Below are 25,823 nucleotides of genomic sequence, written 5' to 3'. Positions count from 1 at the left end.
CCATTTACAGACTTTCAGTGTCTGTCTCTGGAGCTGCAAACTCACAAGCTGAGAGGAGACCAGTAGATGACAGAATGGCGGGGCAGGCTGGAACTGTGCGGGGCCCATGATAACCAGGATTGCCCAACGGGCAGGTACTACTCAGCTCCAGCCAGCTGTGGCCATGGATTAATGCAGGTCAGGATGTGAGGTCACCTGATTCTCAAGAGAATCCAGAACCCTGATTTTATGTGAATCACCCCACTCTACGATGTGGGCTGAACAAAACTGGGGCACCCAATTCACCACCTGTCCAGATGAGTGCTCCTGCCAGAAGGAGGCTGAATACTTTAGGTGTTAGCATTGATGCTCATCACCTCACTTAACCCAACACCGCCCTAAGTGAAGAGCTGCCCTGACCCCACTGTTACACACGAGGGTCAGAAGAGATGGCGACCATTGCAATGTGGTGCCAGACATGCAATTCGACCCCAGCTCTTGGTGCCTCTAAAGTCTTAGTTCTATTTTTTTTTTTGCGGTACGCGGGCCTCTCACTGTTGTGGCCTCTCCCGTGGCGGAGCACAGGCTCCGGACACGCAGGCTCCGCAGCATGTGGGATCTTCCCGGCCCGGGGCACGAACCTGTGTCCCCTGCATCGGCAGGCGGACTCTCAACCACCACCAGGGAAGCCCCCTAAAGGCTTAGTTCTTAATCACTCTAATCCCGAGAGGTTCCTGCCAGCTTCAGCCATGGGTCCCCGGGGAATCTCACTTGACTGAGCCCGTGTGGCTCAGTTTAGAACTCCTGGGGAGGTTAAGGGCACGGACTGTCCTCTGGGCAGCTGCAGGGTGACTTGGAACAGGAGAAGAACCCGCAGTCCTGACAGCCCCATTCCACACGCGCCCTGGGTGGTCCAGAGGCTCTGCCGGCCTGGACATTGCAGACAGGCCACGGGTGGGCCTGGAGGGGAGACAAAAGGGCCTCATCGCGCCCTGCAGCCCGCAGCTGGGGCCAAAGGCTGGACTTCCTAGGGCAGGGGCGGAATGTCAAACATCAATGACTGTTTTCCTGTTCACATTTGAACAATCCTTATGGTTCTTAAAATATCTTCACGATTTCTTCCATTTGACCTTTGTAATAACCCTGTCAGAGAGGTCCCCTCCGAAACTGAGGTTCAGAGAGGTTCTGTGACTTTCTGGGGGCCACACAACAGGTGTGGTGCCGTGCTCACTCCCTGCGGTCTGACTCCAAGCCCCAGGCCTTTCCAACACTGAGTCTAGAGAACATAAATACCCGACTGGCTGGGGAACCACAAGCCTCCATGTTTTTCCAAGCTGAAATCTCAACGCTCATAGCTTTGGCTTTCATCGCCTTCACAGAGGGTAACTTTCCTTTTCAGGCTGTCTTATTTCCAGGTCACCCTGAGCTCAGTCCTCTCAACAGCTGCAGGTGTGCATGCATGAGGGCTCACCTAGACATAAGCATACTGGAGAAAGGTGTGAAAGGATTCGCCCCAGACAGTAACACTCTTACTTAAAGAGGAGAGCTTATTTTTTTGGAGGGATGAAATGAATTCATGGGTGGCAGTGAGCATGTTACTTTTTAAATATCCAAGGAGGAATTTAATTTTAAAATATAAATTTAAAATCTACTCTAACAAGTTCTTAAAAATTTACAATTACTCCTGTCAAAGATTTGCCCACTTAGCCAAAAATTCAACTTCCTTATGACAGCGGTCTATCAGCCTGTGGATCTGACGCCGGCCTGCCATTCTCCTGACTCACAGCTCCCTGTTCTCAGCTGCCCCCTCTCTTCTTCCTGCCCTGCTAACCTGCAGCACATCCATCTACTTATTCCCTGCCCAGAAATCATCCCAACCTCTAAGTATCTGCCTGCCCCCGCCACTAAAATTTAAGTCCCTAGAGGTCAGAAGCCATGTCTATTTTCTTGAACAATCACACCTGACATAGTTCCTGGCACATGCCTATTTGTTCTTGAATGAAATAATATATTCTTAAAATAAAGGGCTACTGGGGCTTCCCTGGTGGCGCGGCGGTTGAGAGTCCGCCTGCCGATGCAGGGAACATGGGTTCGCGCCCCGGTCCGGGAAGATCCCACATGCCGCGGAGTGGCTGGGCCCTGAGCCATGGCCGCTGAGCCTGCGCGTCCGGAGCCTGTGCTCCGCAACGGGAGAGCCCACAACAGTGAGAGTCCCGTGTACCGCAAAATAAATAAATAAAGGCTATTTACTTTAAAGACATTTTAAAAACACAGAAAAGAATAGAAAATATATAACAGTCACATTTCCACCACAATGAGAGAGACTATTGTTAAGCAGGGCTATTCCCATTTAGAAGTCTGCTTAAATGATTATTGGCTGCTCAAATCCTTTTTTTTTTTGAACGGACAAGGTAAATAATTTACTAGACTACCCCAGCAATGTATCACTAATTTATAACTGTTGACAGATACTATTAATTGGGGGTCATATGTATAGTATTAACTTAGAATCTAAGTTAAACAAGGAACTCCCCTGAGGTACAGCCTCACATTAAAGAGCTGTGGGAAAAGCGATTTCTCTCTATATGCGTAAAAGTTCAGCGGCCCCTTCTGCCTGCCCTCCCAGCAGGCCAGCCGGCTCTCCCCTCCAAATGGGAAGGGGAGGGAGAGCTGCTTTTCCCGGGGTGTGGGGGGATACTCCCCAATCTCGGTGGAATACTCCGTGATGCCTTCCCTGGGACCATCTGCCCCTCCTCCCCCTGAGAAACCAGGGTGGGTCCTGGGAGGGGGAAGGGGTTGGGCGCTGAAGGCCAGTTGCTAACAAACAAAAGCCCGGGTGCTAACTCCCCTCACGCTGGCCAGGCCTCACTCACTCTTCCTGGCTGTTCTACAAGTGTCTTTAGCACAAGTCTGACCTGGAAAAGCAGGACTGGGCAATGAAAAGAAGCAAGAAAAAAACCCCAGTGTGGGAACTTGGTCCCCCAAATGTATTAGAATTCTTGGAGGGACTTTCCTGGTGGCGCAGTGGTTAAGAAGCCACCTGCCAATGCAGGGGACGAGGGTTCGAGCCCTGGTAAGGGAAGATCCCACATGCAGCAGAGCAACTAAGGCCATGTGCCACAACTACTGAGCCTGCACTCTAGAGCCCGCAAGCCACAGCTACTGAGCCCACATGCCACAACTACAGAAGCCTGTGCGCCTAGAGTCTGTGCTCCACAACAGAGAGGAGCCCCCGCTCGCCACAACTAGAGAAAGGCTGCGTGCAGCAGCGAAGACCCAATACAGCCAAAAATAAATAAATAAATAAATTTATTAAAAAAAAGGATTCTTGGAGAATGGGGCAAACACATGACCCTCATGATCCAAGAATGGAAGAAGATTTTAGGTGTGAGGAGGCTGGTTGGTAAAAGGCCTGGGTTTGAGTCTACCTCTGGCAGTGTGAGTGTGGGCAAGGTGCAGGACCGCTGGGGCTGTTATTTTCACCCTACGAAACGGGAAAGGTATGTCAGGGCTCTACACCTCACAGGGCCTCTATAGGGAAACAGAAGTGGGTGAGAGCCTCGTACAGTGCTGGGTTTTCACACCAGCAGAGCAACTGTGAAAGAGTCTTCCTAAGGCTTAGTTGTTTCACCTGTAAAACGAGGGTAATTATAAGGTTGTTTGAGGAATAAGAAGGTGCACGGAGACCACTCAGCATGGTAGCTGGCATGTGGCTCTGGAAGTTGGCCATTATTGATGTAGAATTTATTTAATACACCCTAGAAAAAAGACACTGTAGCCCAGGAGACTGTATTTAACATCCATATATATGCAAAAAAAAGAGAACACCATCTTTCTTTTTTTTTTTTTTTTTTTTTTGCCGTACGCGGGCCTCTCACTGTCGCGGGCTCTCCCGCTGTGGAGCACAGGCTCCGGCTGTGCAGGCTCAGCGGCCATGGCTCACGGGCCCAGCCGCTGCGCGGCATGTGGGATCCTCCCGGACGGGGGCCCGAATCTGTGTCCCCTGCATCGGCAGGCGGACTCTCAACCACTGCGCCACCAGGGAAGCCCTGAACACCATCTTTCTGATCATGTGAAACACAAAAAAGCAACCAGAACAAAATGACGTAAAAATAACAGGCATTCGACATTAAAATGAGGAAAGACAGGCTCATTGAAGAGACTCTTACCCATAAATGTCCAAAACACCAATAAAAGTGTGCTGCTTGCCTGAAAACTGCAAGGCTTGGTTAATTCTCTCCACAATGAAGTCAAACAGCTGAGCGTAGATCTTTTTGGCCAGCGCGTCCCTGGCGTTGATGGCCTGGGACCTGGTCATGGGTTTCACCACCGTCTCGGAGTTTGTGATGATCTTGCGATTACACAGCCACTGAGCGACTCTGACACTCTCCAGGCCCAGGAGCTCACAGAACACCTCCAGGTGACTGCCGTCCTCCTTCAAAAGCAAGACACAAGCCCCGTCAGGGCCATCGGGCCATCTAAACCAGCACTGGCCCACTCAGCCAGGTCCCTCGGCCTCTGCGTGACCAGGCCTCAGGACACAGAGCCAGGTCTGGGAGTGAAGCAGGAGGACCTGCAGTGGCACTCAGCCCGCACCTGGTCCCTGGCAGGGCACCGCTGTGCTGATGCCAGGCAGCCCTGGGCTTGGTCCCACCTGGATTTTCGTTCTGGCCAAAGACTGTCAGTAGTGATTTAGGCCACAGAAGCAATCCTCTCCCCTCTCCTGTGCATGTGGACACAGCCTTGAAGCCTCTCTTCCCTTTGCATCACATCCAGGCCACCTGTCAGAGCCTACACTCACCCTGTCCCTCCTTGTGTTGTTGGGATTTGCCCGGGGGGGTCTGGCCCAGGAGGTACCTAGGTGTCATTGTCAGAAAGAACATGGTGGGCTCCCTGGATTAAAGTAGCTTCCCAGCCAACTTGAGGGCTGTGGTGGGGACTCTTCCCGGACGTACAAAGTGAATCTTATTTCTCTCCCAAGCCTGGGCAGCAGAGCTGCCCCACTGGCCAGCAGTCAAGGAGAGTTCTCCTCCTGTTTGTCTTCAGGCAGCATGGACTAGGGGTCCTTGTCACCAGGCAAGGAGATGTGATCCCATGTGACTGCACACCATCATTCCTCTCGGGAAGGGGAACTTGAGGCAGGCTGATCTGTAGACACCATCTCAGCCAATCGGGAAAACCACATGATTGCACTTAAAAAGCATCAGAAGGCTTCCCTGGTGGCGCAGTGGTTGAGAGTCCACCTGCCGATGCAGGGGACACGGGTTCGTGCCCCGGTCTGGGAGGATCCCATGTGCCGCGGAGCGACTGGGCCCGTGAGCCATGGAGGCTGAGCCTGCACGTCTGGAGCCTGTGCTCCGCAACGGGAGAGGCCACAGCAGTGAGAGGCCCTGAAAAAAAAAAAAAAAAAAAAAAAAAGCATCAGATTACAGTGGAGATAACAACCTAAAAAGTGCTACAGCCAACCCACATCCCTTCTGACCAAGACCACAATAATATGAAGCCTGTCTTTAATGTGCCTGATTCCCTCACTGGGGGAGGGGACTGGCAGAGCCATTGGTTTCCTTCCTTCTAAGCAGGAACCAAACCTTCTGAGTTAAAAACATTCAGCTACAGGTGCAGCTACCGGGAGAAATGCAAAGGGGCAGCAAGTTTTAAAAAAGTAAGCTGGCTTCATCCGATTGAATTTGCCCAATATTTCAAGTTCTTGATGCAAATGACTGAAAATTACAGGACTGATAATTTTCTACAAAGATTTGACATCTCTTTTGTGGAATCTGTCTCCTAAGATTGATAGACAAAGGATTTTTAGTCTATCAATTTTAACTCCTCCTCCAAAATACTACCTTCACAACAAACTTCACAGGACAGAGTTCAAAGCAAGGGCATTTGTTGGGTGGAAGTCATGGGAGTTTCAGAAGAAAAAGTGCAGCAGCCCATTTCTGGGATAAATGAGCCAGGATCTAGAGGGAGAACCACACCTACACACATTCCAGGCCTACCATCACCTTTCTCCGAACTTCCCATTCCTTTGTGAACGGACTGACTCTGTCAGGGCTGGATATTGGTGGCGATGGGGGCAGGGCGCTTAGTGTAGGACTCTGAGGAGAGGGAGGAGAATTACTTCCTGGTCGTAGGGCAACAGGCCAAAAACACACCCTCCATTTCTGCTCAGCCCTCTCTCCCCTTAAACCGCAGGTCCCAGAGCTGAGAAATTACCAGGTGTACAAAATTAACAATTGTTCCCATCTGTTGTTTTGGGGACATGAAAGTAGATATTGTTATGGACTGAATGTTTGTTTCAGTCAAATGAAAAACTCATATGTTGAAGCCCTAACCTCCAATGTGATGGTATTTGGAAGTGGGGTCTTTAGGAGGTAATTAGGTTTAGATGAGGTCATGCGGAAGGGGCCCTCATGATAGGATTAGTGTCCTTATAAGAAAAGAGACTAGAGCTTGCTATCTCTCTCTCTCTCTGCTGTGTGAGGACGCAGCAAGAAGGCAGCTGTCTGCAAGCTAGGAAGAGGGCCCTCACCAAGAGTTCAACCATGCTGGCACCTTGATCTTGGACTTTCAGCCTCCAGGACTGTGAGAAAATAAATTTCTGTTATTGAGCCACCCAGCCTGTGGTATTTTGTTATGGCAACCAGAGATGACTAAGACACAAATGTTAATACAAAGCTTTAACGATAAGAAGATTTTGCACTTCAGAGAAACATTTTTAACTGTGTGACTGTCCTCTTTACATGGATATTGTTGAGAATAAGCAAACACATACCCCACCAAGAATCACCACTCATAACATTTGTTGCTAAAGAGACACACACATAAACTTATCTTGTGTCCATTAAATAAAAGAAATCCATCACAAGACTTACATGGGAATATATTTCCATAGACAGCACCACTGGTGTTTGAATCAGGCATGTGTCGGGAGGTAGGAGGTGTCCTTTCTACTAAAACTGTCCAGTGCCCTTAAGGCCCTGCATGATCTGCACATTTCCCTCCTGCCTACCCCCCATTTTCTGGCCTCATCTACCACCCCTCCTTTCTCTCACTCCTTTCTGCATTTACCAACCTTTTGGCTATTTTTTCCAATAACACTTCCTGCCTTAGGGCCTTTGCACCTGCTGTTCCCTCTACTTCAAATGTTCTTCCTCAAAGTGTGTGTGTGAGGTGACACAATTCACTTCCTTATGGAATTAGAAAGGCTTTCTCTGAATGCCAGATACAAAAGGCACAGCCCTGCCCCACCCCTACTCTGCTTCATTTTCCTTTTTAATGGCTATCGCCAGCTGCCAGAGCCTGTAACTGTTTATTGTGTCTCCTCCTCCTCCACTTCCTTCCCCCAGATCATAAGCTTCATGAAGGCCTTCTGATCTTGTTTTGTTCACTGCTGTTTCTCCAGAGCCTATAACAGTGTCTGGCACAGAGTAGGCACTCAGTAAAAATTTGTTGAATGAAAGAAAAACAGAGAATGCATTTCCCCCTTCTCTACTGTTGCAAGGGGAAGAAGCTTTACTTTTTGAAGGTAACCCATGGAAACTCCTACCTTCCTTGTTCCTGTTAAACTGGTCTCCCCAGTAGGCCCAATGTGCCTGGTGCTAAAATGCAAAAGCAGGGTAACCATGAGAGGTTTCTACTGATAATCCTCCCAACACAGGAAGGGTGAAGCAAACACATATCTTACACTGACCGCCGATCTCTCGTTGCCCACTGCTATGATCTGCACATTGCCCAGATGTAGGATGGCTGCCAGGATCTTAAAAACATCCATCTGAAAATCTTCCTTGAAACCTGAAAATAAAATTTTTCCCAAATTAGGAATACTGCATTTCTTCTCTTGCTCAGTTACTAGTAAGATAAACACCTGAATTCTCTCATGACACTCTAGTACCATCAGTGCCAAGAGCTGGGACAGGGAACAATGAGTAGACCCCAGGGAAAATCCAGTTCACTGTCTTTCTAGTTTGACGTGTGCAGACACACAATGTGAGCTGTACAACCCACCAGGTTTCCCTTTTGCTGTGGCTGCTAGGAAGTTCAACACAGAAATTAGTATCTGAGTAACCACTTCATGTCGGGTTCCTGGGAGAACCAGCTCTCATTCATTCTGTGTGCTGTGCTTTCTTGTTAATTTTTTTTTTTTTTTCTTTTTTGCTCATAAGCTCTCTGGATGCTTTTTTTTTTTTTTTTTTTTTTTCTACTAAAGCCTCTTGAGGCTTTTTTTTTTTTTTTTTTTTTTTCTACTAAAGCCTCTTGAGGCTTTTTTTTTTTTTTTTTTTTTTTCTACTAAAGCCTCTTGAGGCTTTTTTTTTTTTTTTTTTTTTTTCTACTAAAGCCTCTTGAGGCTTTTTTTTTTTTTTTTTTTTTTTGCGGTACGCGGGCCTCTCACTGTTGTGTCCTCTCTCGTCGCGGAGCACAGGCTCCGGACGCGCAGGCTCAGCGGCCATGGCTCACGGGCTCAGCCGCTTCGCGGCATGTGGGATCTTCCCGGACCGGGGCACGAACCTGTGTCCCCTGCATTGGCAGGCGGACGCTCAACCACTGCGCCACCAGGGAAGCCCCTCTGGATGCTTTTTATGATGGATGCTGGACGGATTTCATTTGCCCCTCCAGCTCTGCACCCTGCTCTCTGCCCCAGGGGACTGGCCTGTTTGGACCAAGGCAATGGGTTCTGGTGGGGTTTGACCAGTGGGGACCCTGGCAGGAGATCAGAGAGCAGGAGGAGACAGGTGCTGGGTACATCTCCCCATCTCTTTCCCTGCAAAGTTGCCTCAGCCTGGCTGTGTTGCCAACTGACAGAACGTTACTGTTCCGAGTCAGCACTGACTTTCCCCACCCTTCCCTTCAGGCTCTGTGCCTGAACAGAAAGCGCTGCTGTTTCCAGGTCCCTACTGCTCCTCGGAGCCCCCTTAGCCCCACACAGTTTGTAGTTGCTCCCTTCATAAATAAGCCCTCCTCCTTTTATCCTATTTGAATGTGCCCCATGTTTCCTCGGTGGGACCCCGACCAATGTATGTGGAATATCACTCGTGAATGAAAAATGTTGCCTGCCATATCATCAAACAATGGATGCTGTGGCCATCAGACCATCAGCCACTATCGCTGCCCACAATGGTGCACCCTGAGGGGATTCCGGATGGAGAAAAGCAGGATACGGGTCCTAGATAGCTAAGGTGCGTATCAAAGGAATGATTTCAATGAACCCAGACTCCTGAATCTTCCCATAAATAGAAAAGTGCTAAATTCCTTAATTTGAGATGTCTGGTTTTCTTTAATTAACCGTAATCTTTTGATGTTCTGACTTAAAACTCCTACATATCCTGGCTCCTCCCTTACCTCTTGGGAGCAGTCCCTCAGAGCTAGCTGAGAGGCTGTGTGCCAGGCTTAAGTCCTCAGTTTTGTCCTCCAAATAAAACATAATTCAACTTTTAGGTTGTGCATTTTTTTCAGTTAACAGGAGACCCTCGACTCCTCCAGCAAAAGAGCAGCAGGTCCTAAATGCCCCGTAAGAGCCACTGCAGCCACCTTCTGCTTCTGACTTGAGGACATCTGGACTATCTCAATGTCAGCTAGGTCAGGTTCTTAAATAATTTCCAAACCTGGAGAGACTTCTCTCTACTAAGATCACACAAAATCAAAGTCATAAAAGATTTCAAACCTATGGGACCTAATGAAACTTAAAAGCTTTTGCACAGCAAAGGAAACCATAAACAAGACGAAAAGACAACCCTCAGAATGGGAGAAAAGATTTGCAAACAAAGCAACTGACAAAGGATTAATCTCCAAAATATACAAGCAGCTTATGCAGCTCAATATCAAAAAAAAAAAAAAAAACCCAATCAAAATATGGGTGGAAGACCTAAACAGACATTTCTCCAACGAAGACCTAGAGATGGCCAACAAACACATGAAAAGATGTTCAACATCACTAATTATTAGAGAAATGCAAATCAAAACTACAATGAGGTATCACCTAACACCACTCAGAGTGGCCATCACCAAAAAAATCTATGAACAATAAATGCTGGAGAGGGTGTGGAGAAAACGGAACCCTCTTGCACTGTTGGTGGGAATGTAAATTGATACAGCCACTATGGAGAACAGTATGGAGGTTCCTTAAAAACCTAAAACTAGAACTACCATATGACCCAGCAATCCCACTACTGAGCATATACTCAGAGAGAACCATTAACTCAAAAAGACACATGCACCCCAATGTTCATTGCAGCACTATTTACAATAGCCAGGACACGGAAGCAACCTAAATGTCCATCAACAGAGGAATGGATAAAGAAGATGTGGCACATATATACAATGTAATATTACTCAGCCATACAAAGGAATGAAATTGGGTCATTTGTAGAGACGGGGATGGACCTAGAGACTGTCATACAGAGTGACGTAAGTCAGAAAGAGAAAAACAAATATCGTATATTAACACATACGTGTGGAATCTGAACAAATCGGTATAGACAAGCTTATCTACAAAATGGAAATAGAGACACAGACATAGAGAACAAATGTATGGATACCAAGGAGGAAAGGGCGGGGCGGGGGAGATGAATTGGGAGATTGGGATTGACACATATACACTATTGATACTATGTATAAAATACATAACTAATGAGAACCTACTGTATAGCTCAGGGAACTCTACTCAGTGCTGTGTGGTGACCTAAATGGGAAGAAAATCCAATAAAAGAGGGGATATATGTATACGTATAGCTGATTCACTTTGCTGTAGAGTAGAAACTAACACAACATTGTAAAACAACTATACCCCAATAAAAATTAAAAAAAAAAATTTCAAACCAAAATTACATGGAAGCCTCCAGTTCAATCTGAGTCCAGGCGTTTGCAGCTGTTCCATTTCGCGCTAATGCCTACATCTGAAGGACAGACGATTCTAACAGAAATAAACCCCTGAGCATCACCATGATAAATGACAGGTAAGTGATGAAGAAAAGCAACTAAATATACAAAGTTTGGGAATCTGCTCTGGCACTCCCAGTCTCTGTATGATCCATTGCTTACTTACCCCATGCTTTCCAAAACTGAAAAAAGTGAAATAACAACTGCAAAGCAATGATGTCAAAGAAAGAACTTAAGACCTCACTTAAGTAATTACTTTTAGTAAGATAAAATCACTGCAAAAGCGCCACTGGCCTGAGGTAGATTTCAACGAGAAACATAGTGGTCAAGTTTCTTGAGCCTGAGGTCCAGGATAGGTCTGTTTCCAGAGTATTCTTTCTGTCAGAGATCTTAATGGCTAGGCAAAGATCAAAGGATGAATTAAATGAGAGTCAGCAGAAGAACAAAGGAAATGAGCTCTTGATCAAAATGCACCCCCATTCTGCTTCCTCAGTGGGTAAATTGTGGCTAGCTAAAGTACCTGTGATATTGTGATTTAAACTAAGTAGTATATACTTGGGCTTCATCCAGTTTCTTAACACACAGAACTTCTAAAACCAGGGGAACTTCCTAACTTCTGAGAGAGATTAAGATGTCTTTTGTTGTTAATGAGGCAATTTTGGAATGCCCCTAGGTCATGTGAGGATGGGGGCTGGTTGCCAGGGGAATCTACCCTGTGATTGAGAGTTGGAACTTTCAGTCTCAGCCCTCAAACTCCAGGGAGCAGAGAGGGGCTAGAAGTTGAACTGTCAATGGCCAATGATTTAATCAACGGTGCCTATGTAATGAAGTCTCCATAAAAACCCAAAAGCACGAGGTTTGCAAGCCCCCAGGTGAATGCGTGGGGATTGTGGAGAGTGACACACTCAGACAGCATGGAAGCTCTGTGCTCCTTCCCACATACTTGCCCCTGTGTATCTGTTCCAAATGACTGTTCCTGAGTTCTATCCTTTTATAATAAATTGATGATCTAGTAAGTAAAATGTTTCTCTGAGTTCTGTGAGCTGCTCTAGCAAATTAACTGAATCCAAGGAGGTGGTTGTGGGAACCTGTGATTACAGCCATTCGGTTACAATCACAGGTGACAACCTGATCTGAAGCGGGGTGGGCTGGGGGCAGTCCTGTGGAACTGAGCCCTCAACCTGTGGGATCTGAGGCTTTCTCCAGGTAGATAGTGTCAGAATTGAGGCGAATTGTAGGACACACAGCTGGTGTCCAGAGAATCACTTGGTGTGGGGACCCCCCTCCCCTCCCCTCCCCCCCCAGCACACACTGGAATTGGGTCTCAGAACCATTTTAGTACCTCAGAAGCAGAGCCAGAAGGGAAAGCAAATGAAGCTCTGCAGCTGCCATTATCCTTAGTACTTTCTACATATCACCTCGTCTAATGCTTACAACAACTATATAAAGTACTAGTACTGTTTCCATTTTACAGAGGGGGAAACTAAGGCATAGAAGGGTTAGGGAACCTGCCAAAGTTACAATCACACCGGGTATATCATGGCTAAGCAGTGTACCGCCAGTGACCACTGCAGTGTGAGAAAAGACCTGCGGAGTCATGAAGCTGCCTTAGCTCACCCCAGGGTGTATAAAAGTGATGGTTCCCTATGACCCTGCACCAGGCAAAGAAGTCTGAGCAGATCCCAGAAGTCTGCTTACTGGGCGTGTTGTGAAGTGGATTTGTGTACTGAACTAGATGACCTCACTGCTAACCTTGTCTGTTTCTCCAAACTGTCTCCAGAGCAAACCACAGCAATGGACAAATCAACCAACAAGTACGTGTTTAGCAATTACATTTAAAAAAGGTATCTGCCCGAATGTATGATTCGTGTTGGGCAGTCTGCCCTTGAGGGGGTCTCTGTCTAAGATGATAACACTGAGACACAAACAAGAGGACAAAGCCAATGGCACAAGCAGTATACACGAGATATTCACATTGCTGGAGACATGCTATTGGATAGAACTTTCCTTGGGGATGAAATGTTCTTTATCTGTGCTGAACAATATGGCAGCTATTAGCTACATATGGTTATGAGCATTTGAAACATGTCTAGTGCAACTGAGAAATGAATTTTAAAATTTATTTCATTTTAATTAATGTAAACAGTCACTTGTGGCTAGTAGTTAACTGTGTTGGGCAACGCAGGTTTAGAGACCATGAAATCAACACACAGCATGAGATTATTGGCTGTGGGGGTCACTGGATGATGGCAATCTCAAAGTTATAGTGAGTTCCACGCATGAATCTACCCCACAGCAGCAAACAGACCTCCGAAGCCTGCTCAAACTTCTTTGCCTGGCCAGGGGTCCTCAGGGGACATCCATGTTTAAACGCACTGGGGTTGAAGCTTAGCTTCATGACTCCACCCACGAATCTTTTCACAAACTGCAAGAAAACTATAAGGAACGCATCAACTATGCTCACTCTATCACCTAGGACAAGGGTCAGCAAACGTTTCCTTATTAGGCTTTGCAGGCTATAGAGTCTATGGCACAAGTACTCAACTCTGCCACCATAGCATGAAAACAGCCATAGATCATACTTAAATGAGCGTGGCTGTGTTCCAATAAAACTTTATTTAAAAAAACAGGCTGCAATCTGCCAACCTCTGGCCTAGGACATTTTTTAGTGATTCATACTTTGAGGTCATGCTTTCATGAAATGTGTACTGATCTCTCATTCTGATAGAGCACGCCACAGTTCATAAACCAAGAGACGTTATCTCTTAACCCTCACAACATCCCCAACAGCTACTGTGCTGGCTACTCTCCAAAGACGACCCCCAATGCATTACCCTCCCATTGTTCATGCCCTGTGTAGTTTTCTCCCCGTGGGTCAAAGGTCTGAGCTGGCCCTATGCCTTGCTTTTGATTATTAGCACACAGCAGCAGTGATGCTGCACTGCTTCCGAGGCTGGTTCATAAAAAAACCTGCAGAGTCCACGTGAGCCTGTTGGAACTAGCTCTGGGAGAAGCTAGCCACATGTGACCGGCATGCTGTGAGGAAGGCCACGTGGAGGAAGAGAAATGCCCACCCAGCCCTCAGTAGTTCTAGCCATCCCAGCCCATGTGACAGAAGAAGCCCTCAGTTGATCCAGCCCTTGCCACCATCATACGAGAATCCCGAAGTAAGAAGTGCCCAGGTGAGCCCAGTAAGCCTGGAATCACAAGAGATAATAATAAATTGCCATTTTAAGAAAGATAAAGTTCTTGTTCTTAGAGGACTCATAGCCATGTCCGATGCATGCATGTGGAGCAACATTAAGAGCTGCATATTTCTCTACAAAGATTTTCTTTTGTTCAGTTTAAGTGAACTTTGCAAAATTAAATTTTGTAGCAAAAAAAAGATCTGATCTTTTTAAAATTAGAAGTTTTGTTAGAACGGCTGATTAGGGTAGAAATTGAATGCTAGTTCATAAATTCCTGATGGAAAGGAAGCCCAAAGTTAGACACTTTTTATTTGAAAGGTCTATCTTGAGGTTTTCACACAGTTCACATATTAGAATGAGAAGCTTCTACATGATTATTTCTTCTCTTTTAGGTATATCATTGTTCTCAAATATTCTCATTCAGATTTAGTAGGTCTGGGGTGATATCTAGATATTAGAATTAAAAAAGAAAATCTTCTCGGGTGATCTGACATTCTAGTATTCAGAACCACTGGCAATAAGTCACTGTTTCTCAAAGAGTTATACTCTTAGTTAAGATCATTTATTTACTTTTTAATAAAATTAATTATTTTTATTGCTTCTTCAAGGATATTCTTTTTTCCTTTTTTTTTTTTTAATTGGGGTATGGTTGTTTTACAATGTTGTGTTAGTTTCTACTGTACACTGAAGTGGAGCTCCCTGTGCTATACAGCAGGTTCTCATTAGTTATCTATTATACATATTAGTGTATATGTGTCAATTCCAATCTCCCAATTCATCCCACCCTCCCAAGAATCTTCCCAGACCGGGGCACGAACCCGTGTCCCCTGCATCGGCAGGTGGACTCTCAACCACTGCACCACCAAGGAAGCCCAGTAAAACTTTTTTTTACTGTGAGCCCATGGAGGTGAAGAATACTTTGACTACTGCTATAATTTGGTGCCCCTTCCATAAGGTTTCTTTTTTTTTTTAAGGATTTTATTTATTTATTTTTTTGGTTGTCTCGGGTCTTAGTTGCAGCACACAGGATCTTCGTTGAGGCATCGGGGATCTTTTGTTGTGGCGAGCGGGCTCTTCATAGCGGCATGAGGGTTTCTCTCTAGTTGTGGCATGCAGGTTTTCTCTTCTCTAGTTGTGGCACGCAGGCTCCAGGGTGTGTGGGCTCTGTAGTTGTGCACCCGGGTTCCAGAGTGCATGGGCTCTGTAGTTGTGGAGCGCAGCTTCAGAGCATGTGGGCTCTGTAGTTTGCAGCACTCAGGCTCTCTAGTTGAGGCACATGAGCTCAGTAGTTGTGGCACAAAGGCTTAGTTGCCTGGTGGAATGTGGGATTTTAGTTCCCTGACTAGGGATCGACCCCGTGTCCCCTGCATTGCAAGGTGGATTCTTTACCACTGGACCACCAGGGAAGTCCCTGCCATAGGGTTTTTTAAATTATTTATTTATTCATTCATTCATTTTTATTGGAGTATAGCTGCTTTACAATGTTGTGTTAGTTTCTGCTATACAACGATGTGAATCAGCTATATGTATACATATATCCCCTCCCTCTCACCCCCTCTTCAATCCCACCCATGTAAGTCATCATAGAGCACAGAGTTGATTTCTATATCTTTTAAGGGAAAAGCACCTTTTTGACCGCTTGGTCTCCAAATATGTTTTTTGATTGGCTCATCTTAAAATCAGAATTTATTAGGTGTCTTCAGAACACATGCATGCTGGGCATCCCAGCCTTTTTGGAGAAAATGGCCACTCCTGGGATAGGATGCTTTCACTTACCCAGTAGTGTGAAGGTCTTCTGAGTCTCTATCATGTTGGCTCTGTCATTCACGCCCTCAATGATGGTACTGCCCCCCATTCTCGTATAATTAAATTCTTCTGCACTCCCTGAAATCAAAAGTCAGGCTGTGATATCTGTGACACAGAAATTTGAACGTACATGTACATCAGAAGCGAGAAGAAAAGTTCACACTTAATGTGCTATCTTAAGCACTTCACAAATGTCTTTCCACTTATTCCTTAGAATTCTACGGTGCTCACTCAGTAGCTAAGGCTCAGAAAAGTGAAGTGGCCTGCTCATGGACCCACAGCTGACCGCAGGGCAAGAATTAAAACACCGGCCTGACTCCAGAGCGCATGGCTTTTGCTCCCATACCTAATAACTTTATACAGCATTACTGAGGTTTACTGAACGTACGATTAACTGTAGAAAACTTGATACGTTTTGATAAACATATACCGGTATAAAAACATCACTATGGTCAAGATAATAACCATATATGCATCTAATATTTGAACAGTAGGGGAGCCTTCAGAAAGCTCTTCCATGTTCGCTCTTCACATTCTATTTGGCAGACAAGGCATGGATATTATCATTCTACGAAATCTGAAGAAACTTAGATTCTACAAGTGCAAGTAAGTTCTCCAGGATTAGGGAGTGTGCATTCAACTCCGAGACACTAGACAATTCTGTCTACCGACATGGCACAAACGACCAAGACAGGAGAGCCGAGATACCACCGGAGTCGGGCCATTTGCACGAACCGACAGATAGCTAATTAATTATGGTTACGATTAATAATGATTTTGAGTCATCAAGGAAATTCAAATTATGATAGAGGTACTCTGTCTCAGAAGACACAGAAATATGTCATAGCTGTTAGAAAAATGACCATCCAAGAAGTTCAGATTAAAAGAAAAGTTTGGGGACTTAGATCAGTAAGTCCCAGTGGTCAGAAGGCCTTCTTCAGGTAGCTCTAGCTGGATGGACGACAATCACTCTGGAGCTTTGAAAAGAACCCTGGAGTTGAAGGGGTCCCCTATTCCTGGACTCCCTTTGCCCCTAACTAATCTATCTCCTTAGTTAAATGCATCATTTCCACCCCTGGAACCCAAGGATCTTATGTTTTTGGACAGAATACTTTTTTTTTTTTTAAGTGACGATATTATAAGATGAAATTAACCTAGAATTTAAATTCCTACATAAAAAAGAGACTCTTCCACACACCATGCATTACGTACCCAATTTAAGATGTTTAAATTCCGACTGCTGTGCAGACGCACAAAGCTGATAGAAAATGTGGTAATTTCGCTCATTTTCTGACTGTAAAATAAAGAAAAGCCCTGAAATTACACAGGCCCTTTACAAATGAAAATGTGAGGTTTTCAACAAGAGGGTCTTAGATGGCTAATCTGGATTGACAGTTCTGCTCTCACGGACACGGACATCTACGTGTGTTTTTGCTGTGACCCAACTTCTTGCCTCCACTGGCTCACAGAGGGAGAACTGGTGGCCCAAGATCACCTTCCAAATAACCACCACAGAGAAAATGTTATTAAACGAAACATTCTACGAAATGGAAATAATGTAGTTAGTACCAGGTGAAACTTTAAAGAAACTCCCTGCAATACAAGGTTTACTGTTACTCTCCTTCTGGGCCAAAACGATGAGAATTTTCTCCATTTTATGGACAGAAGCCTTTTTCTTAAACCCCGCCTCTCTAGATCTGATCCCATTCCCTTCCTGATACAAAAGCCAGTCTAACAGCTTTGTCTATTTCAAGTAGTCTTTGTGTTCTAGAAAGATAAACTTGATTTTTAAATGCTAAGGACTTACGTGCCTAAAACTGAAAGTCATAAACTTTTCCCTCAACCATATAATTCCACTAATACTGCACCTACTCATCAATTTTCATTTTTAAGAAATAGTAAAAAAAAAAGAAATAGAAAATAAAATAACCCAAACTGCAAACGAAATATAGGAAAACTGTATTCTTCAAGTCACAGAACAATGTAGGTTGTCGAATGAATATATGAAAGTGAACCATACTACAGAAGTTGGGGAAAAGGAAATTTAATATTTTTATCCTTACTTGAAAGACAACTCTGGATTTCTCCAGCAGGTAAGTTCTCATGTTGGCTCCTATAATTTGATTTCTCTCATCAAAACTGATTTCTGTGTATTTCCCAAACCGACTGCTGTTGTCATTGCGGGTGGTCTTGGCATTTCCAACAGCCTACAAAACATAGTAACAACATTAAAAAAACCTCTGCATCAATATTATTGGAGCAGTTACAGTAAATTCCAGTCCTGTATGCTGGGGAAAAGTCTGATTATAGGGGGCAGCCGGGAGGCAGGGGCTCGCAAGGAATAAGACACATCCTTAGGTCTCCTCAGTCTCACCTCTAAGGCTCTCCTCAATCTTACTGGTAGACACTGAGCGGGATGAGAAAACACACGGGTTCTGACGTTTCAAGGCCCCAGGTTCCTTTTTTTACTATCTGTGTGATGCTAGAAAAGTTATTCCATCTTTCCAAGTCTCAATTTCTCTAGCTGTAATATGGGGAAGGATGCATCTTACAGAGTTGGGAGAATTAAATGAGATAATATACAGTGCCTCAACTCATCTATGCCTAAAATATTAGAGATGCTCAATTCAAAGTCTACATCCTCCACCCAACCTTTATTTCTGTCCTTATCCCTTACCACTTCCCTACTCGAACTTTCTACTCAACCAAAAAACTGCCTTCCTCCATCCCTCCCACACTGAGCATGATTGTTTCTTTTTTACTTCTGCCACTGAATTCTGTCTCTCCTCTTGCCCACCCTGCTCTCCCTTCCTGGGCACCTTCCATCTGGAAGTACCCTTCCTATGCACACACGTCGCATTCCTGTCCAGGCCGTCATGCTTTTGGACAACATGTATTTATTTACTGGCAGGCAAAAGTAAACCAAAGTAGACATGGTCCTGCCTTCATGGAGCTTACAATAGCGGGTGAGACCAACCCTAAACAAATAACCACATGATATCATCCACTGGGCATTTAACAGGGTAGTGCTTCTTGACAACCTTTTTACTGCCATCTTGGATCATGATTTATCTTTCTATTAAAATTTAAAATATGTTATGTTAGAGGAGTCTTAAAACTTGGGGATTGGACCTTATTTTCATTACTTCCTGTATTATTTCGGCACAGTGGCTTAAACAAAATAGGTGGTCTGATAAATATTCATGGAGGATTTTGATTCAAGAAAACAGGGAGAAAGGGTCTAGGAATCTAACGTTCTTGATTATATGCTATGCTTCCAAATAAATCCAAATCAATCCTCTTCCCAATTTGCAAGGCAGCCAGAGTTGGCCTCTGGGCCCTCTCGTAAGCTGGCAGATGCCCCTTCTTCCTTGAGGGTTGTCTCCTTACCACTGGGTGCCATCGTGGTTGGCCTTGCCCACATATCTGAGCCAGTCAGTGGTGTGCTAATGAATCACTCTTGGGGAGGGAAGGAGGAACAGCCTGGATATGTGACATTTGCCAATTTGTAAGGTGTAAATACTTCCACCATGACTGATTTCAAACTACCAAAGGTTTAACAATAACTTGCAAAAAGAATTCCTGATTGTTTAACAATCAGCTCATGAAAGTTGGTGCTGGTTTGGCTGGAGAACACCACTGGTCTTGGTGTACCAGTTGTCTCTGTGGTTGAGGAAATTTCCCCTGGGATATAAACGTAAACAGGGGACTCCTGAAATCCTGATGGTGGAACTTCTAGCCCAGCAGGTAGAAGAGAGAGGCCTTGGAAGCAGCAATCTATGCCCCAATCTCCTTCAAATCCCACCGGGGAACAGACTTCCTTGCTCCTTCCCTGCCCTCACTTCTTTGGTTTTTAAAGGAAGGGAACTCAAGTTAACAAGGACAACATACAGGCATACCTTGAAGATATGGTGGGTTTAGTTCCAGACCACCGCAATAGAGCAAATGTCACAATAAAGCAAGTCACACAAATTCTTTGGTTTCCCAGGGCATACAAAAGTTATGTTTACACTATACTATAGTCTATTAAGAGTGAAACAGCATTATGTCTAAAAAAACAATGTACACACCTTAATTTTAAATATTTTATTGCTAAAAAATGCTAACCACCATCTGACCCTTCAGCAAGTCAGAATCTTTTTGCTGGAGGAGGGTTTGAAATACTGCGAGAGTTACCAAAACGTGACACAGAGACAAAAGTGAGCAAATGCTGTTGGAAAAATGCGCTGATAGACTTGTTTGATGCAGTATTGCCATAAACCTTTAACTAGTTAAAAAAGAAAAGAAAAAAAGCAATATCTGCAAAGCGAGGTATGCCTGTATACACGAACCAGCCCACTTCTCCATACACGCCTCTGCCTCTGTCCTCACTCCCCACCCCCACCGGGTACACACCTCAGTTATGGGGTTCGACGCCAGAACCTTGTCTTCCATGCGAGCTTTAGTGCTGGACTTGCTGACGGTGGCGAAGTACCTCATGGCATAGCGAGCAGATACTGTCTTTCCAGCACCCGACTCCCCGCTTACAATTATTGACTGATTTTTATTATTTCTAAAGCAAATAAATAAAAGGATTCTTAAAAATATTCATTTCTTCCTATTAGGCAATATATACTCATCAAAAAAAATGCAGATAAGCCCGAAGAAGGGACTTTATCACTTGAAAGTAACTCTTTTTAACATACCAGTGAATTTCCTTCTAGTCTTTTTCTCTGTGATCCTGCTGAACACACAGCTTTGTTTCGTGTCGTGTCCCCTGTGCTGAGAGTCCCCAAGAGCAATCCCAGATCAGTGATCCACTAGCGGGACTCCCAGGACTCAGCACACATTCGCACTCATGGCTAAGATTTATTACACCAGAAGGATACAAAGCAAATCAGCAAAGGGAAAAGGCATACAGGGCCAAGTCCAGAGGAGGCCAGGTGTAAACTTCCAAGAGCCTTCTCCCAGTGGAGTCACACAGGATGCACTTACTTCCTCCAGCGATGAATTACGACAACACACGGGAAACACTGTCTACCAGGGAAGCTCAATAGAGACTCAGTGTCCAGGGTTTTTACTGGGGGCCGGTCGCATAGGCATCCTCTGCTATCACACACCAAAATTCCAGATGCCCAGAAGGAAAGCAGATATTCAGCAGGACCACATTGTTCACACAAACAGTTTAGGTGCAGTGAGCCACTCTTAGCAATTAGGAAATGCTGAGGACCTTCCTGAAATCCGAGTTCCCAGAGGTTGGCCACAGGTCAAACCTGCAAGCAGGTTTCTAAAGGTAGCAGTCTCAAGCCTATGTCAACTCCTTTCTGTATATCCCCACTTAAATATAAAACCATTTTAAAGACATCACTTGGAGAGAAATTACTTGAAATGTGCTTGGGAACACGTGTGCTCCATAAGCCAACATGCTCTGTTACACAACCTAGAGATCTTAAAAAATGCATTAAACTTTTTGTGTCATAAGATCATGATGGCAGAACCTTATTATAGTGCTGTCCTAGCACCACTTACGTGCCAGGTGCTTGGTGAAAACTTTACAGGGATTCTCATTTAAGCCTCACAAAAATCCTATGCCACATACTGTGTATCCATTTTACACGAGTAGAACAGTGACTCAGCGAGGCACAGAACACACAACCTCCCTGTGAACACTGGAGCGGACCTTAGAGAGAGAGCTCCTGGCCTCAGGAGCCTGGCCTGAGGAAGCCAAGATGCTCAGGAGGTGAACGACACTCCCAGCGCCCCTCAGCTGCATGGAGTGGGACTGGGGTTACTAAAGCTGGGCTCTCCGGACTCCTAGTCTAGCATCAGCAAGTCCAGCGAGAGCCTGCCTTAGGTTCGGTTCTGCTATTACAGTTAGACAGACCTCCAGGGGAAACTGGCTCTTCAAGCTTGAAGCTGGCTCAGTCCTGCAGCTCTAACGAGCTCAGGCTACTGACACCCAGGAGCAGTCCTGGCCTGTCAGGCTCTGAGCCACACCGACTCTAATCTTGCAGATGCCCTGGAGACCTGCAGGGGCCAGGGTAAATCCCAGAACCACGGGTGTTTTAGCACCGGAAAGAACCTTGCTGTGGCAGAAGCCAAGGTAATTGGCAAATGTTTTTGGAACCTCCAGGATCTTTCATTTTCTGGTACCATCGGGCTTGGCTGCCCTCTGCTCATGAGCCTCCACACTACCCGCAGGGCTTAGGAAAGGGGGGAGACTTTTACATCATTCGTCACAGCACCAGAGTAGGGACGGCAGGTTCGGGTCCAGCTGGCGTCCTCTGAGCCTGGCTGGGCTCCCAAGCCTCTGATGTGTATACAAAAGAGAGGGAGTCACACAATCTGCTGTGGGCTGACAGGTGCATCGAGGCATGGAGGGCACCTGCTGAGACTGAGGACGTGGGGTTCGGGTGTCCCAGGTTACTGGCTTTTAATCAGTAATTCTCTACCCAACATTCATCCTCCCCTGCTTCTTAGGGACTAGGCCCCAATTCTTAGTGGACATGTTGCTGTGTATATGAAAGACTACATATCCCAGCCTCCCCTGTGGCTAGGCATGGTCATGTGAGTAGGACCTGACCAATGAACTATGAGCAGAAGTGCTCTGTGGGGGCTTCTGGGAGGGCTCCTTAACCAGGAGGGGCACACCCTTCCCCTGGGACACTCTGTAGCCTAGAAAAGAGAGAAAGAAGGCTGAGTACTTGCTTGGCCCTGAAGCCAAGGATCCCGCGCCAAGGACTGGGAAGCTGGAAGGCACTGATCCTTGATGACTTGGTAGAGGTGGTGTGCTAGCCCTGGACTGCCCATCAGACTTCTCTGCAGGAGAGAACCATGCATTTCTACCTTGTATAAGCCACCATTGTTTTTTCCTGGTTATAAGCAGAGCTTGGAATGGGTGCTCTCTGAGCATCCAGCTCACAGATGAGGATCCTGAAGCTGAGGGAGATCAGGGATGTGCCCAGGGTTATGAAGTAAACGTAGCAGACCCAGGTCCTGTGTCTCGGGTTTTATCTGTGAAATAAGGTCATGATGGCGGTTCAACAGACTTCACAGAGGTTCTAAGACTCAAAGGAGACCACTGCCTGTGAAAGTTCTTTTGCAAACTGTAAGGATCTACAAAGATCCTTTTACAGATCAGGATGTTGAAGCCAAAACAGGATAGTTACGGGGAAAAGAAATTACACATGGAGTCTAGAAGTCTGAGCACAAATCCCAGCTCTGCCTTTCTCTTGCTGGGTGACCTTGGGTGGATGGCTTCACATCTCAGTTGTCTGACTACTGCTCAGGCATCCTCATCACACACTCTTGGGAGGGCACTCAAGATGATGTGTGAGAGTGTGTGCACAGTGCCTGGTCCACGGGAGGCTTTTCATAAAAGCCTCCTTGTTTGCTAGCAAAACAATAACTTCACAGGCCATACAAAAAACAAGTGGCAAAATTAGAATAAAACCCCCAATCTCCTACAGCTAAAACCTGTGCTCATCTATCATTAGTCTGCTGCCATGGGTGGGTAAAAATGCTTAAGCATCTCACAGTGAAGAATAAATCAGTTTTCTTCCAACCAAACACACTGCAAGAAAAGCGTCGGCTACTCCCAGATTGGTAGGACTGACTTGACTACCTAGAAGGGGCAAAACCAGGAAACTTGGTTTAGACAGTAATAGAGCAAACAGTCATTTGCTACTTGGTACAGTCAGTCTACTCTACCAAGCACCCCCACCGGTCTGATTGATGGTCACTTTTAACGACCATCAATGTGAAGGCCCAGCAAATGCAGGAGCACCGGGAGAGCAAGAGGAAGCCCTGCCTGGCAGGAGGCTACCTGGCCATCTGCTTGTATGCCTCTTCTGCCACAGCAAATATGTGCGGGTCCATATCGCCCATGTTCTGCCCGCTGTAGGCGTGGATGATGGCATCTCCATATATCGGCAGCTGCTTGTAAGGATTCATGGCCACCAGGATGATTCCTGAGGAAAGATGTCAGACGCAGTGATGGGATTCTTAGTGTCACCTCTTTCTCCAAGTTCTTTTGAGAAACCGCAGCTCTGTCACTTATTAAATCTCCTGTGTGACTCTGGGCAGGTCACTTAATGCTCCGAATCTCAGTTCCCTGCTGAGGTCACCTACATTTCTAGGCTACTCTGAAGGTTAGGTGAGATGACAGGTGGCAATGCCCTAAAACTGAGAGGCTCTTACAATTCTCAGTGTAAACATAATGATAATACCGCTGCCCAAAATAAGTAATAAACTTATCATATCCAATGAGAAACTCACACACAAGCTTTAACCACATCTATTTTTCTTGGTAGTCCAATCTTAGTTTTTGTTGAAGACTCTCCCCACCTAGATACTTCGTTTTATAACAAACTCTAAGATCAGATGTGTGTACCTTTTAGATAGAAATCTGGGCAAATTTTTAGGTGTGATTACACATTTTGACAGAGTCAACATTTCTAATATAAACATAATATAAAACATAATCAGGATGCTCTAGACAACGAGCATTAAGTTTCAGTGTCATTCCTGCGCTCCTAGAATTGCTCTCCTTACCACTGTAGGTGTAAATGAGTTTGGATTCTGCAAAGCGGATTCTGAGATTGTGGAGCACAGCGGGCTCGTGGAGATAGCTGAGGGCCGTGAGATCATTCTCACCCACGAGGACGTCAGGATTCCGAAGTGGAGGCAGAGATTCTGGATCAACGGAATAATCCAGCTCCTGTGGACAAAGATGAAATTAAAGTTCTGGAAGTAAAAGTTTTTTGGTGTTTCTGCTGAATCACTGTCCTCTTTCCTATCTACCCCACTTTGGAGTGACCTCTGACACTCTAAAAAAACAAATTTATGTATAGCAGCGAGAAAATAACCTTCGTGGCTGACTTTTGGGAGCCAGGTGATCAAGGTATTGGCTGTGTGCCCTAGGGTGTGTCACTCACCTTCTCTGGCCCTCCCTTCTCGCATCTGTGAAAAGCCCGGCTGGACCAGATCAGGGGTCCTCAGAGCTACAGAGGCCTCAATGAGGCGTGGCAGGGAAGTTACATGGTCAGGGACCTGGGCATCCCATCCCAATGCTACCACAGGGGCTCTACTTGCATGCGGTTTAGTTGCTGGTGCCATGAAAGTTTTCATTTGGAAACAGGATTCTGTTGCTAAAGTGACTCAACGATCTAAGGTCCCTTGAAGCTCTAAGGTTGCCGAATCTCTGTTGGAAGTTGACATTCGTGGTGGTGACAAGCGTCTAAAGGAGTCTGCGTGGGATGATGGTCTCTCTGTGAGAGGGCCCCCTATACAGGTGGCTCCTGTCTGCAGCCACCTGTGTTCCCAAGGGCTGCAGGGCTGCCTATTTCTATGATTCTCAGCCCTGGGCTGAGTAACTGGCCCAGGATGGCCTGTCATCTGCTAGATTTCACCAATGTATATTCTGAAAGTAGCTGTCTGAGCAGAATAAAGGCAAGGTCAGCATGCCTTGCAGGCTTTGCAGATGTCAGAGCATTAAGGGACCTTATTACCACCTGTTCTACCTCCCTTCACTTTCACGTCACAGCTTGGGGAAGTGACTTGAGCAAGGACACCCAGCAGGCTGGTTTCCCTTCTACCGCCCAAGCTGCCTTCCTTTCCATACCTGGTCCTGGACAGCTGCACAAAGTGACCCAGCTGTCCCTTAGCAAGAGCCCACTCTGCAGGCCCTGTGCCAAGGACTCAGCACTGGTTTTTCATCTGATCCTCAAAACTGCTATCTAAGGAGGGCATGACATCCCTAACTATGCGTTAAGGAGACAGATTCAGAGAAGTTAAGCTCCTTGTTGAAGGTCACACAGTTCATATGGGTCTGGCTGACTCTGAAGCCTGCGTCATGATGCCTGGTCAACACTGACAGGTGTTTGGTTTGTTAGCTGGTTGGACTGTTTTCCATAAGGAGAGCAGCTCAGGGCAATCCGGGACAACTGGGCATGGATCCTCACAGCAGCTGCCTGCTCATTATCAATGCAATTA

At 45.8% G+C, this 25,823-nt stretch overlaps 1 protein-coding gene across 4 annotated transcripts in view; it reads right to left on the bottom strand.

Annotated features, from left to right (window-relative positions):
• The window catches only part of MYO5C (myosin VC), a 110,231-nt gene that overhangs the window by 67,721 nt on the left and 16,687 nt on the right, over positions 1-25,823 (bottom strand). For 3 of the 4 annotated variants that reach the window (XM_024754326.1, XM_024754327.1, XM_024754329.1), the window contains exons 3-10: positions 24,384-24,549; positions 23,656-23,800; positions 20,247-20,403; positions 17,915-18,058; positions 17,064-17,145; positions 15,822-15,929; positions 7,670-7,776; positions 4,149-4,414 (exon numbers count right to left, since the gene is read on the bottom strand). In XM_024754326.1, the coding sequence (XP_024610094.1) occupies positions 4,149-4,414; positions 7,670-7,776; positions 15,822-15,929; positions 17,064-17,145; positions 17,915-18,058; positions 20,247-20,403; positions 23,656-23,800; positions 24,384-24,549 (1,175 nt within the window). The remainder of the gene's footprint in view (positions 1-4,148; positions 4,415-7,669; positions 7,777-15,821; positions 15,930-17,063; positions 17,146-17,914; positions 18,059-20,246; positions 20,404-23,655; positions 23,801-24,383; positions 24,550-25,823) is intronic. The other variant, XM_024754328.1, reaches the window with a different exon arrangement.

The sequence above is a fragment of the Neophocaena asiaeorientalis genome, unplaced genomic scaffold (genome assembly GCF_003031525.2).
Source record: "Neophocaena asiaeorientalis asiaeorientalis breed wild unplaced genomic scaffold, Neophocaena_asiaeorientalis_V1.1 scaffold391, whole genome shotgun sequence".
Taxonomy (NCBI): domain Eukaryota; kingdom Metazoa; phylum Chordata; class Mammalia; order Artiodactyla; family Phocoenidae; genus Neophocaena; species Neophocaena asiaeorientalis.
Note: the sequence above shows the minus strand (reverse complement) of the source record. Positions and strands in the feature narration are given on the sequence as shown.